This window comes from Equus quagga, unplaced genomic scaffold (genome assembly GCF_021613505.1).
Source record: "Equus quagga isolate Etosha38 unplaced genomic scaffold, UCLA_HA_Equagga_1.0 146_RagTag, whole genome shotgun sequence".
NCBI classification, from domain to species: Eukaryota; Metazoa; Chordata; class Mammalia; order Perissodactyla; family Equidae; genus Equus; species Equus quagga.
The window spans coordinates 6,116,304-6,129,562 of record NW_025796728.1 but is presented as its reverse complement, the minus strand read 5'-3'; the positions used below and the strand labels follow the sequence as shown (position 1 = coordinate 6,129,562).

Sequence of the window (13,259 nt, the reverse complement as noted above, 5' to 3'; positions counted from 1 at the left end):
GAAAGTATTCTATGGCTGGCTTTAGTGTCTCTCTTTTGAAATATGTAATTTAGTTTTGTCAAAACATGTTTCAATTCTTCCTTGATCACACTCCTATTTGTTTTTTACTTCACCATTTGTATGAGAAAGTTGGAAAACAACAATCTTAGTAAACAATTTCTTGCTATAGCTAGAGAAAGGAAGGAGGGAAAAAGGAAGAGTACGTAATGTTATTTGGTCATTTCACATTGTTTTTACCAGAAGAAGGGGAAGAAACATAAAGAGTTGTTCTTATCAACATGTATAAGTTTCTTTCATCCAAGCCCCTTAGGCTAAGCTAAAAATACAGTCCAGGATGCTGAACTTTGTAGCTCCATGAGATCTCCGTATTAAAATATTTACAAAATGGATCTTCATACTTTCTTTCCGACATTAATCTTAATATGAGATCTAAGAATAACATATTCAACCTCTCTTGTATGAGTAACCCTGACAGAGAAAATAACCTCTTCCAGAAAATAAAGCTGCAGAGATGGAAAGAGATATGTACATTTAATCATTCGCTAACTCAGCCACAAGCTCCTACAGGGCAGGGACCTGGTGTAACACTTCTTGAATCCCCCACGGCATAGGCTGATTACCGTTATTGTTCATTTAGCCACATGGCATCTTCCTAATCTTTTTTTTTTTTCCTCAGCAAAGTAGGCTCACTACCAAAAGTATGGGTAGAAATGAATTATAAATAAGTAAGAATAAGAATGGCTTATAAATAAGAATCTGAGGGGCTGGCCCCATGGCCAAGCGGTTAAGTTTGTGTGCTCTGGTTCAGGGGCCCAGGGTTTTGCCCATTCAGATCCTGAGCGTGGACATGGTACCGCTCATCAAGCCATGCTGAGGCGGCGTCCCACATAGCACAACCAGAGGCACTCACAACTAGAATCTACAAGAACGTACTGGGGGGCTTTGGGGAGAAGAAGAAGAAAAAAAAAGTTGGCGACAGATTAGCTCAGGTGTCGATCTTTAAAAAATTAAAAAGAATCTGAATGGCTTATTGGTTGATAAAAGTCTCCCTAGAGAGGGATGGCGGAGGAGCGCGAGGTTTCAAGATGGCGGTGGCTCAATGGCTGACCGGGAGGCAGAGGTGAAGGCCCCTACGAAGTCACAGAGGCCGAGAATCGTCCCCTCCCCGCTTCTCGCAGTCCCAGGAGTCCAGCAGAAGTGTTTTTATTTTTAACGAACAAGTAAACCATACAGATTGTCAACATGGGACGGAGATCTACATCATCCACCAAGAGTGGAAAATTTATGAACCCCACAGACCAAGCCCGAAAAGAAGCCCGGAAGAGAGAATTAAAGAAGAACAAAAAACAGCGCATGATGGTACGAGCTGCGGTTTTAAAGATGAAGGATCCCAAACAGATTATCCGGGACATGGAGAAATTGGATGAAATGGAGTTTAACCCAGTTCAACAGCCACAGTTAAATGAGAAGGTGCTAAAAGACAAGCGTAAAAAGCTACGTGAAACCTTTGAACGTATTCTACGGCTCTATGAAAAAGAGAATCCAGATATTTACAAAGAATTGAGAAAGCTAGAAGTAGAATATGAACAGAAACGGGCTCAACTTAGCCAATATTTTGATGCTGTAAAGAATGCTCAGCACGTGGAAGTGGAGAGCCTCCCTTTACCAGATATGCCGCATGCTCCTTCCAACATCTTAATCCAGGACATTCCACTTCCTGGTGCCCAGCCACCCTCCATCCTTAAGAAGACCTCAGCCTATGGACCTCCAACTCGGGCAGTTTCTATACTTCCTCTTCTTGGACATGGTGTTCCACGTTTGCCCCCTGGCAGAAAACCTCCTGGTCCTCCCCCTGGTCCGCCTCCTCCTCAGGTCTTGCAAATGTATGGCCGTCAAGTGGGCTTTGCCCTAGATCTTCCTGCTCGTAGGCGAGATGAAGACATGTTGTACAGTCCTGAACTTGCTCAACGGGGTCACGATGATGATGTTTCCAGCACCAGTGAAGATGACGGCTATCCTGAGGACATGGATCAAGATAAGCATGATGACAGTACCGATGACAGCGACACTGACAGATCAGATGGAGAGAGTGAAGGGGATGACTTTGTGCACCGTGATGATAATGAGAGAGACACCACTGAAGAAAAAAAGTCAGGTCTGAGCGTACGATTTGCAGATATGCCTGGGAAATCAAGGAAGAAGAAGAAGAATATGAAGGAGCTAACTCCTCTTCAAGCCATGATGCTTCGAATGGCAGGTCAGGAAATCCCTGAGGAGGGCCGCGAAGTAGAGGAATTTTCAGAGGACGATGATGAAGATGGTTCTGATGATTCTGAAGCAGAAAAGCAATCACAAAAACAGCATAAAGAGGAATCTCTCTCTGATGGCACATCTACTGCTTCTTCACAGCAGCAAGCTCCCCCACAGTCTGTTCCCCCATCTCAGATACAAGCACCTCCCATGCCAGGACCACCTCCTCTCGGACCACCACCTGCTCCACCTTTACGGCCACCTGGCCCACCCACAGGCCTTCCTCCTGGACCACCTCCAGGTAAGTACTTACATGTTATGAATAAATAATTAAGCCTAAATGTGGTTAGAGTGAAGCCATTCCAGAAAATGTTCATCATTAGTGTTGATGTTTTCTTGTTTCCTCCTAGTGCAGTTCCCTAACAAATCAAGGCTTTGCAAAGGATAAATACAACTTGTTTATTCCTACAGCGTTGTTTACAACTCACAGTATTTCTAACAGCCATCTTTTTCTCCAAAGGTCTTCCTTTTTCAGGGTTCTTTAGTTCTGATTCTAACTGACAAACTGGAGTATGTCACAAAGAATTTCTTTAGTGCTGCCTTTTAATATGACAGGTTGACTCACTTCTAAATTGATTGCCAGTGGGTCTAGGGCATAGTGAATACTATTGTATGTCTTTCTTTGGTTGGGAATTATTGGATGTCAGTGTAATATTTATAGTTAAAGACAAGTGATCGGAGTTAATCAAGTCTTCAGCTTAAAAATATAAAAAGTTTATTTATAATTTGAAACAATGTATAGAATTTCTTAGCTATTTATGATTTTATTCCTTCATCCTACAGTCAGCCAATTAAGTTTTCTTCAATTGAGTTCATCCTTTTCCTATTGGTACAAAGCAAAATTACCTATCTTATGTCGTTCTTAGTGGTCTTTGTCTTTATCTTAATGAATTTCAGGAGATCATTAAAGCACTTTGCTTTATATTCCATTTTCATTTCATATTGGAACCATTTAAGAATTCCTTCCATCTTTGTATATTTCCAGCCCAGCAGAGCTGTGATTGAATTTCTTTTTCGTCAGTGCTGAGAAATAAAGAGAAATGATCCATAACAAATTCAGTACCCTATCTCTGGTGCTCACATATTTGTCAAATGAATTCTGTTTCCACACGTTTCGATCTGATTTTGAAGTTATGTGATTTCAGATTAAAGTGATAAGTCAAACCACATCTGAGTAACCTTTATACCACAATTACTACTTCCTATATATTTCTTTGACATTAATGTATCATTTTTCTCTTTTCAGGAGCTCCTCCATTCCTGAGACCACCTGGAATGCCAGGACTCCGAGGGCCTTTACCCCGACTTTTACCTCCAGGTCCACCACCAGGCCGACCCCCTGGCCCTCCCCCAGGTCCACCTCCGGGTCTGCCTCCTGGCCCTCCTCCTCGGGGACCCCCACCAAGGCTACCTCCCCCTGCACCTCCAGGTATCCCTCCACCTCGTCCTGGCATGATGCGCCCACCTTTGGTGCCTCCACTTGGACCTGCCCCACCTGGGCTTTTCCCGCCAGCTCCCTTGCCGAACCCCGGGGTTTTAAGTGCTCCACCCAATTTGATTCAGCGACCCAAGGCAGATGATACGAGCGCGGCCACCATTGAGAAGAAAGCCACAGCAACCATCAGTGCCAAGCCACAGATCACTAATCCCAAGGCAGAGATTACTCGATTCGTGCCCACTGCACTGAGGGTACGTCGGGAGAATAAAGGGGCGACTGCTACTCCCCAAAGAAAGTCAGAGGATGATTCTGCTGTACCTCTTGCCAAAGCAGCCCCCAAGTCTGGTCCATCTGTTCCCGTCTCAGTACAAACTAAGGATGATGTTTATGAAGCTTTCATGAAAGAGATGGAAGGGCTACTGTGACAGCCTTCGATGGCAGAACGGGCTTCTGTTCACATCCGCGGTTCATGGAGAAAGAGGCTCTTGTTATACTTAGGTGAAAGAGCTGCTTTCGCTGTCAGGGTATTTTCTAATTTCTGTTTAAGGAATATCCTAAAGTTTAGCCTTGTTCAGCATTTACTGCATATGAGAGAGGGTATTTCATTCAGAATAGATTGGTCATTGAAGCAGTGCTGCTAACATCCGGTCCCTTTCACACCGCCATTCTCATCCCGTTCCTTCCTCTTCTCCCGCTCTTTGGAAACTTGCGATCAGGGGCTTCTTTGTTACTTATTTGTTTTGATTCTCTTCTTGTGTGCTGTGGGCACTAGAGTAGAGATTTCTGAAAACCAGTTTGTTTCACCCCATCTTGCCTTTCGTGTTTGAGTTATTTTTAATATTTTCTTGTAAATATTTTGTAATATTGTAGTGAAATGAATCTCAATGTCATTTCCTATTACAAAGCAAGATACGTGGGAAGAAAATGTACAATTCTTTGATTAAAATTATTTCCCACTGACCTAAACTTTGAGTGTTTCATGGAATAAATAAATAAATGTTCTACACCAGGAAAAAAAAAAAAAAAAAAGTCTCCCTAGATATGTATCTTTTTTAATGTAAGCATTTCTAGAAGAATAGAATGGGTCAATAGAGATGACTCAACAGGCCAGTGTCTAAACATGACTATTTCATTGACATACTGTCCTGGCCTCCCCACTCTATGCCCTGGAGCTACTAACCAGGCTTGAGGAAACGTAATTCTTGCAATTACTCCCTGCAAAGCAATCTCTGCGAATGAGGGAATTTAACATGGATAGTTATTTTGACCCAACCCCCCAAAGAGAAAAACAAATTTTTACTGAAAAAAAAATTGCCATTACCAACCAAATCCTACCCCTTTCTCTTTCCTCCATCCCTCTCTGCTCCTTCTTTCATCAAAATTTCATCAGGAGCTTGGCCTTTGTTCTTCTTGTTACAATCAAGGCTTAATATTAAAATTCCCCCACTACTTATTTAAGAAAGGAAAATTTCAAAATTTGTCCTATAAAGGAAACCTCAAAATCATTTATCTATAAAAATTACCATGGTCACCTTCTATCACTGTCTAAATTAAAACTCTCTCTTTTTATCTTATAACTTTGACTTTGTACATGTTGACTGTAACATTTAACACTGCATCTCAATGAACAAAGCCTAAGCAATACCAAAATGATCACGAGTACTCCACAGTCCCACCCAGCAAACTCTGTAAATAACCCAATTCTCATGTTTTAGGCCTTTTCTGAAAATTGGTATAAATAACTATAATTTTAACTATGTATCTTAAATCTACACTTAATCTCATGTCTTCTGGTGTTATCCTTTTTTACTAGATGACGCCAAATCTGAATGGCTATGCCAATGGAGTTCTCGTATTTTTAGTGACATCTTTCAAGCCTACAGTATCTTTTCATTAAAACAATTCAGGGGGAATGGGACTGGACACTTTACTACTTGCTTTGTTAAGCCTATAGCCATGAATTACTAATCTATTAAGGCAATTGCATAAGTCAGATTAGTATTCTCCATACTTACGGAGGTAAGTTATATCATATCTATGCCCCACACAGCAATGGGAGTTTTGCAGAGTATACCAACAAAATATTCCTCTCCTCCTTGATTACGCTGTATCTTAATTAGCTCTATGAGAAGGCAAATACTGAAACTTTGAAGATTTCTAACTCAGCACGTTATTCCAGATGAAATAAATGTCAACTGAATTAGACCCAAAGAAACACAGGACTCTGGCTGGTAGGATTTAAACATTAGCTTTGTTAGCAGGCAACTCCTCTTCCTGTAAAAATCACTTCAAACAACTGTGAGGTGACAGCAAAAGGCTCTGGCAATGTTCTTGGTCATATTTCCCTTCTTTTGCTTCCTGACCTCGTGGTGTTTCATTTCTGCTTTTAATGATTGTCCAACGGTAAGCTTTATCCTGAACCAAGTAGAGTGGTTACAAGCACAGCCCCTGGAGTCAGACTGCCTGGGTTCAAATCCAAGTGTCATAGTCTGAGGCAACTTATATCCCATTCTGCGCCTCAGTTTCCTCATCTGTAAAATGAGGATAATAATAGAACTCATAAGGTTGTTGTGAATTAAATCAGCTAAAATAATTACAGCACTTAGAATAGTCTTGGGCACACAGAAAGTGATCAATAAGCATTAGCTAAATATTTGTATACTCTTTTCTTCCTGAGACTTGCACTAAAGCATTCCAGACACCTTCCACACACCCTAGAACAGCATCTTCTGTATTTGTAATAATTGCCTCTGAGTCACTTCCTCAGAGAAAACAATAGTAATAGGAGGCCAAGGTTTGTATCCCTTCTGTGCTGATCATCTTTAGCTTTCCCTGTTTTGGTTTCCCTGGAACCCCCAAACTGACTTCAATCACATCCCACCAGTCTTGTGTTTTCCTACCAAGAGAAGCTCCACCACATCCATGCCAGAGTTTCTGTCCCTGAGCCATAAAGCGATGGCCACACACCTCAACCTTATAAAACCCTCTGTGTGCTCACCAATTCACCATTTCTCCCCTTTTCATCACCCACACCTGGGATTATAAAGTTCCGACGAGCCTCCAGAGGCTTGCCTTCACACATGATATTGTAAGTAAAGATGTTAAGATAAGGCATAGTCTCCAGCTGGGGAAAATTTTTGACCTGTTTCTGAGCCAACAGGACTTAACATTCACCTTCTAATGCACATATAGAAGATCATTGTTAGAAGACTTAGTCATAATTTTTGTGATTGCAGATACGTGTGTAGCACAAAGTCAGTTTTCTGTGCCCTATCACATAATCACTAGCTACATGGTTTATTAGAGGCTTTGTTTTTCCAAAACTATTGGTTTGGATTTCCATCATGATGGCCAACTATTCTGCTTTCCTTTGTCAGTCTGACCCTGGGGGAATGCAGGTGGTGAGCTCACTCCCAGCGTCATAGGGAGAGGCAGACTGTATTTCAGATGTTAAGAAATGTACCCTCAAAGAAGTACAATTCATCGTAAGTCTATCTCCACATTTGGACCCATATTCAAGTACATTTGTATTTCACACCATCAGGTGACATTGCAGCCATCCAGGAGCCTGAGACTACAAAGGGTTTCAGAATTCGCAACACGGCTACCTGAAGCAGGATATGACAATACGACAGATGTACAACACAAATACTCTGTTGGTTAAAAAATTTAGTCTGGACTCCCAGAAAGATTTTATCTATGTAGGTCTCCAGTTGAGCCAGTAAAGCCAGGCATCCTCAGTGTCCTTGGTAAGAACAAATTGCACAGCATCAGTTCGACAGCACGTGGTTTAGGGAACAGTAGCTGGGGGAGTTGGCTTATGTAACATTCCCAGATCCTGGCTGGCCAGTGAGTGCCCAGTGACTATGTGCCATTGAAAGTGCCATTAGCTATGTTTAAAACACTAGGGGAATGTCAAGTCTGGGGATTCCAAAAGGATGATGATTCAGTATTGGTCTAAGTCCTACTACAAGGTACTCCCCACCGTCAAGGGAGTTTTCCAGTTGTCCTCTTTCTGAAGAAGTGTCTATTACTTTCTCTAAATAATTTGAATAGATTTCCTATTTCAAAAATCAGAAAAAATATAGTGGGAAAATATAGCCTAGATAACTGGCTACACATGAGTGCAAATAATGTCTATCTGAACGACTGGATAGTCAAGATTTTTAAAATGAGAAAACTCTTAGTTCACTCTAAAATAAGAAAGCTTGTTTTAAAAATATAAATATCTTTATTGACGTTCTAAGCACAGTCAACCGGCTTTCAGATCACTACGCCATTGAGCCGAACAAGTTTTTGAAAACAAGCTCCTATATATTGGGGTGGAGGAGGGGGAAGAGAGACAAAGACAGAAACTAATTGATTATAACTATTCTTTGGATTCCTGTCTTTTGCCAGGATGATTAGCATCTTATTCTGATTTGATGTATATTTTCATTGACCTGTTCACTGTATGAATAAAAGATCAAATCTCTGGAGTTCACTTGATGTACACTAGTAAATCACTGACCTGACTCCATGTTTTATGTACCTCATAAAACTACCACAGCTAATATGCCCTTTTCTAATGCCTGAGACTTGCAGTGTGGGTTGTAATTTAAATGTTACTGCATCCAAATTAGGACTTGGATTTAAATGCTAAGCATCTGAAGCAGGCTAGGCCATCAACCTGATACAATATAATCATGAGTTTTCCTCCTTTGGTTATGTTAATTTCCATCTCTTTGGCTTCTTGACGTCTAGGCAACATTGATATGTGGAATCAAATGGAGAAAGAAAATTGGGCAGGTGGGATGGGGGAGAAGGCTGTGGTTCACGAGTCCCTGCGTAAGGAGAAAGCTTTGTCTTTCTCTTATTAGACTTTCTAGTCTAGCTTAGTCTGAAAATCTAGATTGCAGATGCCACCCAGGTGCTTATCCTTTCTGGAGAAGATTAGGGAGAAAAGAAACAGAAGTTCAAGGCAACAGGTTCCTTTCAATATAACAGGAGAAGAGAGCTAAAAACCTTTTAGATAGCTCTCATTGTGGATTACATATATATATATAATTATTATTATTATTATTTTTTGCTGAGGAAGATTGGCTCTGAGCTAACGTCCATGCCAATCTTCGCCTATTTTTTAGTCTGTGGGGCCTGCCAGCACAGCATGGCCGCCATCAGAATGGTGTAGGTCTACCCCTAGGAATGGAACCTGGGCTGCCAAAGTGGAGTGTGCTGAACTTAACCACTAGGCCACCGGGGCTGGTCCTGGATTACATATTTTGAGTTACCATCCTGTAATACTTTAATGCTCAAACTACTCCCTCTGCCTCAACCACCTCTGTTTTTTCCTTGACTTTCCAAAGTATAAATCATAAATGAAATAAAATCAAGTTATTTTTCTGTTGTTGGATTCGGCAATGATTGAGCCAATTCTATACAGTCTTATCCTTTTCCCCCATTTTTCTTGTAAATATTTTTAAAAACATTTTAATTTACCTAGTGATAACCTTCAGATAGATAGATAGAGGTATAGATCGTTTTCCACTTTAAGAAATTCTTACGTCAGCCTGACTGATGCTGGACGACATAGGACAGTGGCATGAATGAGATAAAATTCCAGATATTTAACTTTTACAGTTTTAAAAACATTACATGCCAATACCTTTTCCTATTGTCTTAGAGCAGAGGTTCAGCAGGAGTAGCCAGGAAGTAGCCTGTGAAAGCAGCACCTATCTGCCTGTGTCTGTAGGAATGAGCCACCCATGAAAACAATGTCAAATTGTCCTGGGCGTAGTTTGAACAGAAGACTCCCACTACCTGTTGTATTGATTCTGTCTTTTCCCCCTCCATCTGGAATGTTTGAGGTACTAATCTCTATTTAGAAAAATAAACTTCAAGAATTAACAAATTTGATTGGGGCAGTCTGGTGGCATAGTGGCTAAGTTCACACGCTCCCTTTCAGTGGCCCGGGGTTCACAGGTTCAGATCCCAGGTGTGGACCTAGCACCGCTTGTCAAGCCACGCTGTGGCAGCGTCCCACATAAAATAGAGGAAAATTGGCACAGATGTTAGCTCAGGGCCAATCTTCCTCACAATACATAAATAAATAAATAGGTAAATAAACAATAAGTTGGAAACATTTGTTATGTGGTTGTTTGGCCTAAACATTTTAGAATGGCACAGTGACCACACATCTCAGTTTGCCTAAAATGGTCCAGTTTATTCCTATTGTATCAAGTTTATTACTCCTAGCACTCATTTTACTCTCAAAAACATCTTGATTTTACAATAAATTATATGCCCAGCCTTGTTATGGACCTAATCAAACAAGGTTAGGCTAAAATCATAAACTCATTTCCTACAAGCTGTGTAACCTTGGAAAAGTTCCTTAACTTCTCTGTCTCTGCTTTCTCGTATGTACAATGGGGATAATAGTAGCACTTATCTCTGGGTTGTTTGAGCATCCAGTGAGTTAATTTATATAAAGCTCAGAACAGTTCCTAAAACATAGTTAGAGCTCCATAGATCTTAGTGATTTTGAAATGGTCTAACATTTTTCAGAGTTCTAGACTCACAAGAGAACATCCAAAAAAGCAACTATATAACCGAATACAATAAGTTTACGTTACTTTAGGCAACAAAGTGGCAATTGCTTTTGCAAACTATAATTATGTCAATAAATAACATTTTTATAGTGGTTTCACTTTAATATACACTTTCCTACACATTATCACAATTGTTCCTCATGACAATTCCATGAAGTGGGGATCATTAACGTCCTTATTACTCAGTTTCAGACAGTCAAGGAAGTTAAGTCTCTTCCAAAGTCACAAAGAAGAAAAGCTAGAGCCAGACTTGAGCTACGTGCTTCTCATTCTAAGTGCCCTGTTTGGGGCACTAGTCAAGAGTAAATATTAAACTGTTAACCAATTTAGATTTATTGTGAACTCAACTTGAATTGTGAACTCAAAAGATGCACATTCTGAAATATGTTTATCTTGATTCCATTTGGGAATTTTCACCCTGTATTATAAGCGCATATTTAATTGCCTACCTGTCTAACATAAATTCCTAAGTTCTGTGAGGGAAAATATTATGGATTTCTTCTTTGGGTTTGTAGCACCCTTCTTAATTCCTGACACACAAGCAGTCACTCAATAAAGCTTTCTTAAATTAAATAAAATCTGTTTCTCAAGCAGTGTCCTGGAAAATATCAGGTAAAAGGAAAATGCCTTCTGTTGGTCCAGTGCCTGTATTCAGGCTCCCTGTTAAGTGATATTTTGAAAAGAGGAGACAAGCCACTCACCTATAAATGGGCCTGAGGTGATCAAGGGTATGCGCGGAGAACTGCATTCGTTTCTCTGCCCTTTCCTGACATTTCTTCTTGGTCGCTTTATGAGATACGCTTGGGACAGCTTTTGCTTCCCCCAAGGAAACCTCCCTACCTGGAACCCTTTGCCGTAATATAATGACTTGTTAAAATGAAAGCATATTTTCTCAGTGTAAAGTACTTACTTTCCAGATCCGTAAAGATTTCCATAGGCATTAGAATCATTAAGACTCTGCTCCTGATTATCAATGGGATAATTAGATTGGTAAAAATCAGAGTCAAATTCTCCGAAGTCTGACATCCTGAAAAATAAGAGGTTTTTTTACTGAGACGCTTATGAGTCAATAAAACTTCTTTTGAGATAGTTGCAATGATTAACTGAAGATGTGATTATGGTTGGATTTCCATCAGAGAGCGAGGTATTCTTTGGATGGAGTATATTAAGAATTGAAGGAAGGGTGTGGAAATATATGCCAGAAAGTCATTTACAAAATGTGTATATTCAATTAACTTTGCTGAAGTTTTCACTCACTAGGACTGTGACTTTGACTAAATTGACTTTGATTGGAAAGAACTAAGATTTTTCCCCAAATACCTTATTCTCAGCACTTTTAGAGAAAAAGTTTAAAATTTGGCACACATCTAGAAGGTTTTGCCATAAATAATGTTAGTTCCTTACTTTAAGCACATTTATATATATGTGTGTATATATATATGTATATACTCATTGCAAAATCAGAAAGCAAATGGCTGATAATAAAAATACTATCTGAGCTTGATTTTTCCTAGAGCTTTAAAATGTGCTACCAGCCTCCCTGCTCCCTAACACAAAGACAAAAGTCTACAAACCAATTTCCTAGTTTTACTTTCCAATTCCTAAAAGTGTTTGGTACATTTTCCTTTCTCCTGCCCTGCCTGCCACACCTGGGCTTCTGGCTGAGTCAGGGGGATAAAGGCTCAATTCTGCTAAGCAAACAGTCTTTCTTTCTGTACACTCTTCACACCATTTCTACTCACTTCTGAGAAGGAAGACGATGGCACGAAGTTGATTCAGACCTAAGGGCTGGGAATACCAGAGGGAAGAAGAAAGATCTGAGAGGAGGAAAAGGTGGGGAAAAAGGTAATAGCCAGGTAATAGTGGTTCTTCGGATGAAAATTAGAGAATGGAGTAGAGAATTTTTTCAATTGGACAGATATGATTATTCAACTCAACATTTTAATCTTTATTTTGCTTTGAAAAACTTTTAACTTCAAAAAGCAAATTTAAAAACACTAGAAGTAATCTATATAACTATAGTAATCTATGGAATACTACTTATAATAAATTTCAAATGAAATTGCATAAACAGCCTTAGCTCTAAGAACCTCATTAATCAAAAATATTCAAGTAACAATTGTTAAATATATCAATTTTTTCAGTTCAGTAAAAATGCAGAAAGCTTTTCTAAAATTAGATACAGCAATTCATACATCTGATTTAATAAATCAAGATTTTTCATTAGTAATGTGTACAAAAGTAGCTGTGAATTATGCAAACTAAAATCAGGACTAGGAGAGTGCTAAATCTTTTAACAATTTATAATTTAAAGAATTTAAAATTTAATAGCATAACTTTCTCAGCCTATGAAAATGTTATTATAAAGCATAGAGAGTAATTTCACTTGAGAATGCACTAATTTTTCACTACATGCAAAGCTTTATATAATATAACTATTGGTATTACGGTCCTAACATAAGTCAGCTTTGTATTTTGTTTAAATTAAAGTTTTTTAGAAGGATCAGAAACATACCTCTATATTATTTTGTGTCGAAAGATCCTCCAACAAATGAAGCTTTACTTGAGAAGTTTGTAACAAATCAGCTGGTGAAAAAATGACCTGCTGGCTGTATAAATAACTTTCTAAATCTGTACTGTGACACTCTGAACAGATGCTACAGCCAAAAAAAAAAAACCAGCCTATCAAAGCCAAATACAGTATCTTATTATAACACTTGTTAAAGTTTACAAACACTGTGAACAGTGCACAGACATACAATTTGATAAAATGGAATGGTACATTGTTTCCTTATACCCATTCCCATTAAACTCTGATTTAAGAACATGTATTTGAGACAAGCAACGAAAAGTAAGAGGCCTTAATACCCCTTCTGCTTCATAGTCTATAAAAATATATTGAACCTAGACAAGATTTCCTAATA

The 13,259-nt window shown here is 39.3% G+C and overlaps 2 protein-coding genes across 3 annotated transcripts in view; one reads left to right on the top strand and one right to left on the bottom strand.

Moving 5' to 3' along the window:
• LOC124232990 (protein YIPF7-like) overlaps positions 1 to 12,934 on the bottom strand; it is a 27,948-nt gene extending 15,014 nt beyond the window's left edge. The window contains exons 1-2 of the mRNA XM_046649982.1: positions 12,851 to 12,934; positions 11,246 to 11,362 (exon numbers count right to left, since the gene is read on the bottom strand). Of these exons, the coding sequence (XP_046505938.1) occupies positions 11,246 to 11,361 (116 nt within the window). The 5' untranslated portion in view covers position 11,362; positions 12,851 to 12,934. The remainder of the gene's footprint in view (positions 1 to 11,245; positions 11,363 to 12,850) is intronic.
• Positions 1,078 to 4,755, top strand: LOC124232988 (WW domain-binding protein 11-like). 2 transcript variants are annotated; one of them, XM_046649981.1, is made up of 3 exons: positions 1,079 to 1,306; positions 1,339 to 2,551; positions 3,557 to 4,755. In XM_046649981.1, exons 2-3 carry the CDS (start codon positions 1,354 to 1,356, stop codon positions 4,171 to 4,173), a joined length of 1,815 nt encoding a protein of 604 aa, XP_046505937.1. In that variant the 5' UTR covers positions 1,079 to 1,306; positions 1,339 to 1,353; the 3' UTR covers positions 4,174 to 4,755. The 2 variants fall into 2 exon arrangements, with proteins under 2 accessions (XP_046505935.1, XP_046505937.1); XM_046649979.1 differs by having other exon boundaries at positions 1,078 to 2,551.
• Positions 12,935 to 13,259: the final 325 nt, after the last annotated feature.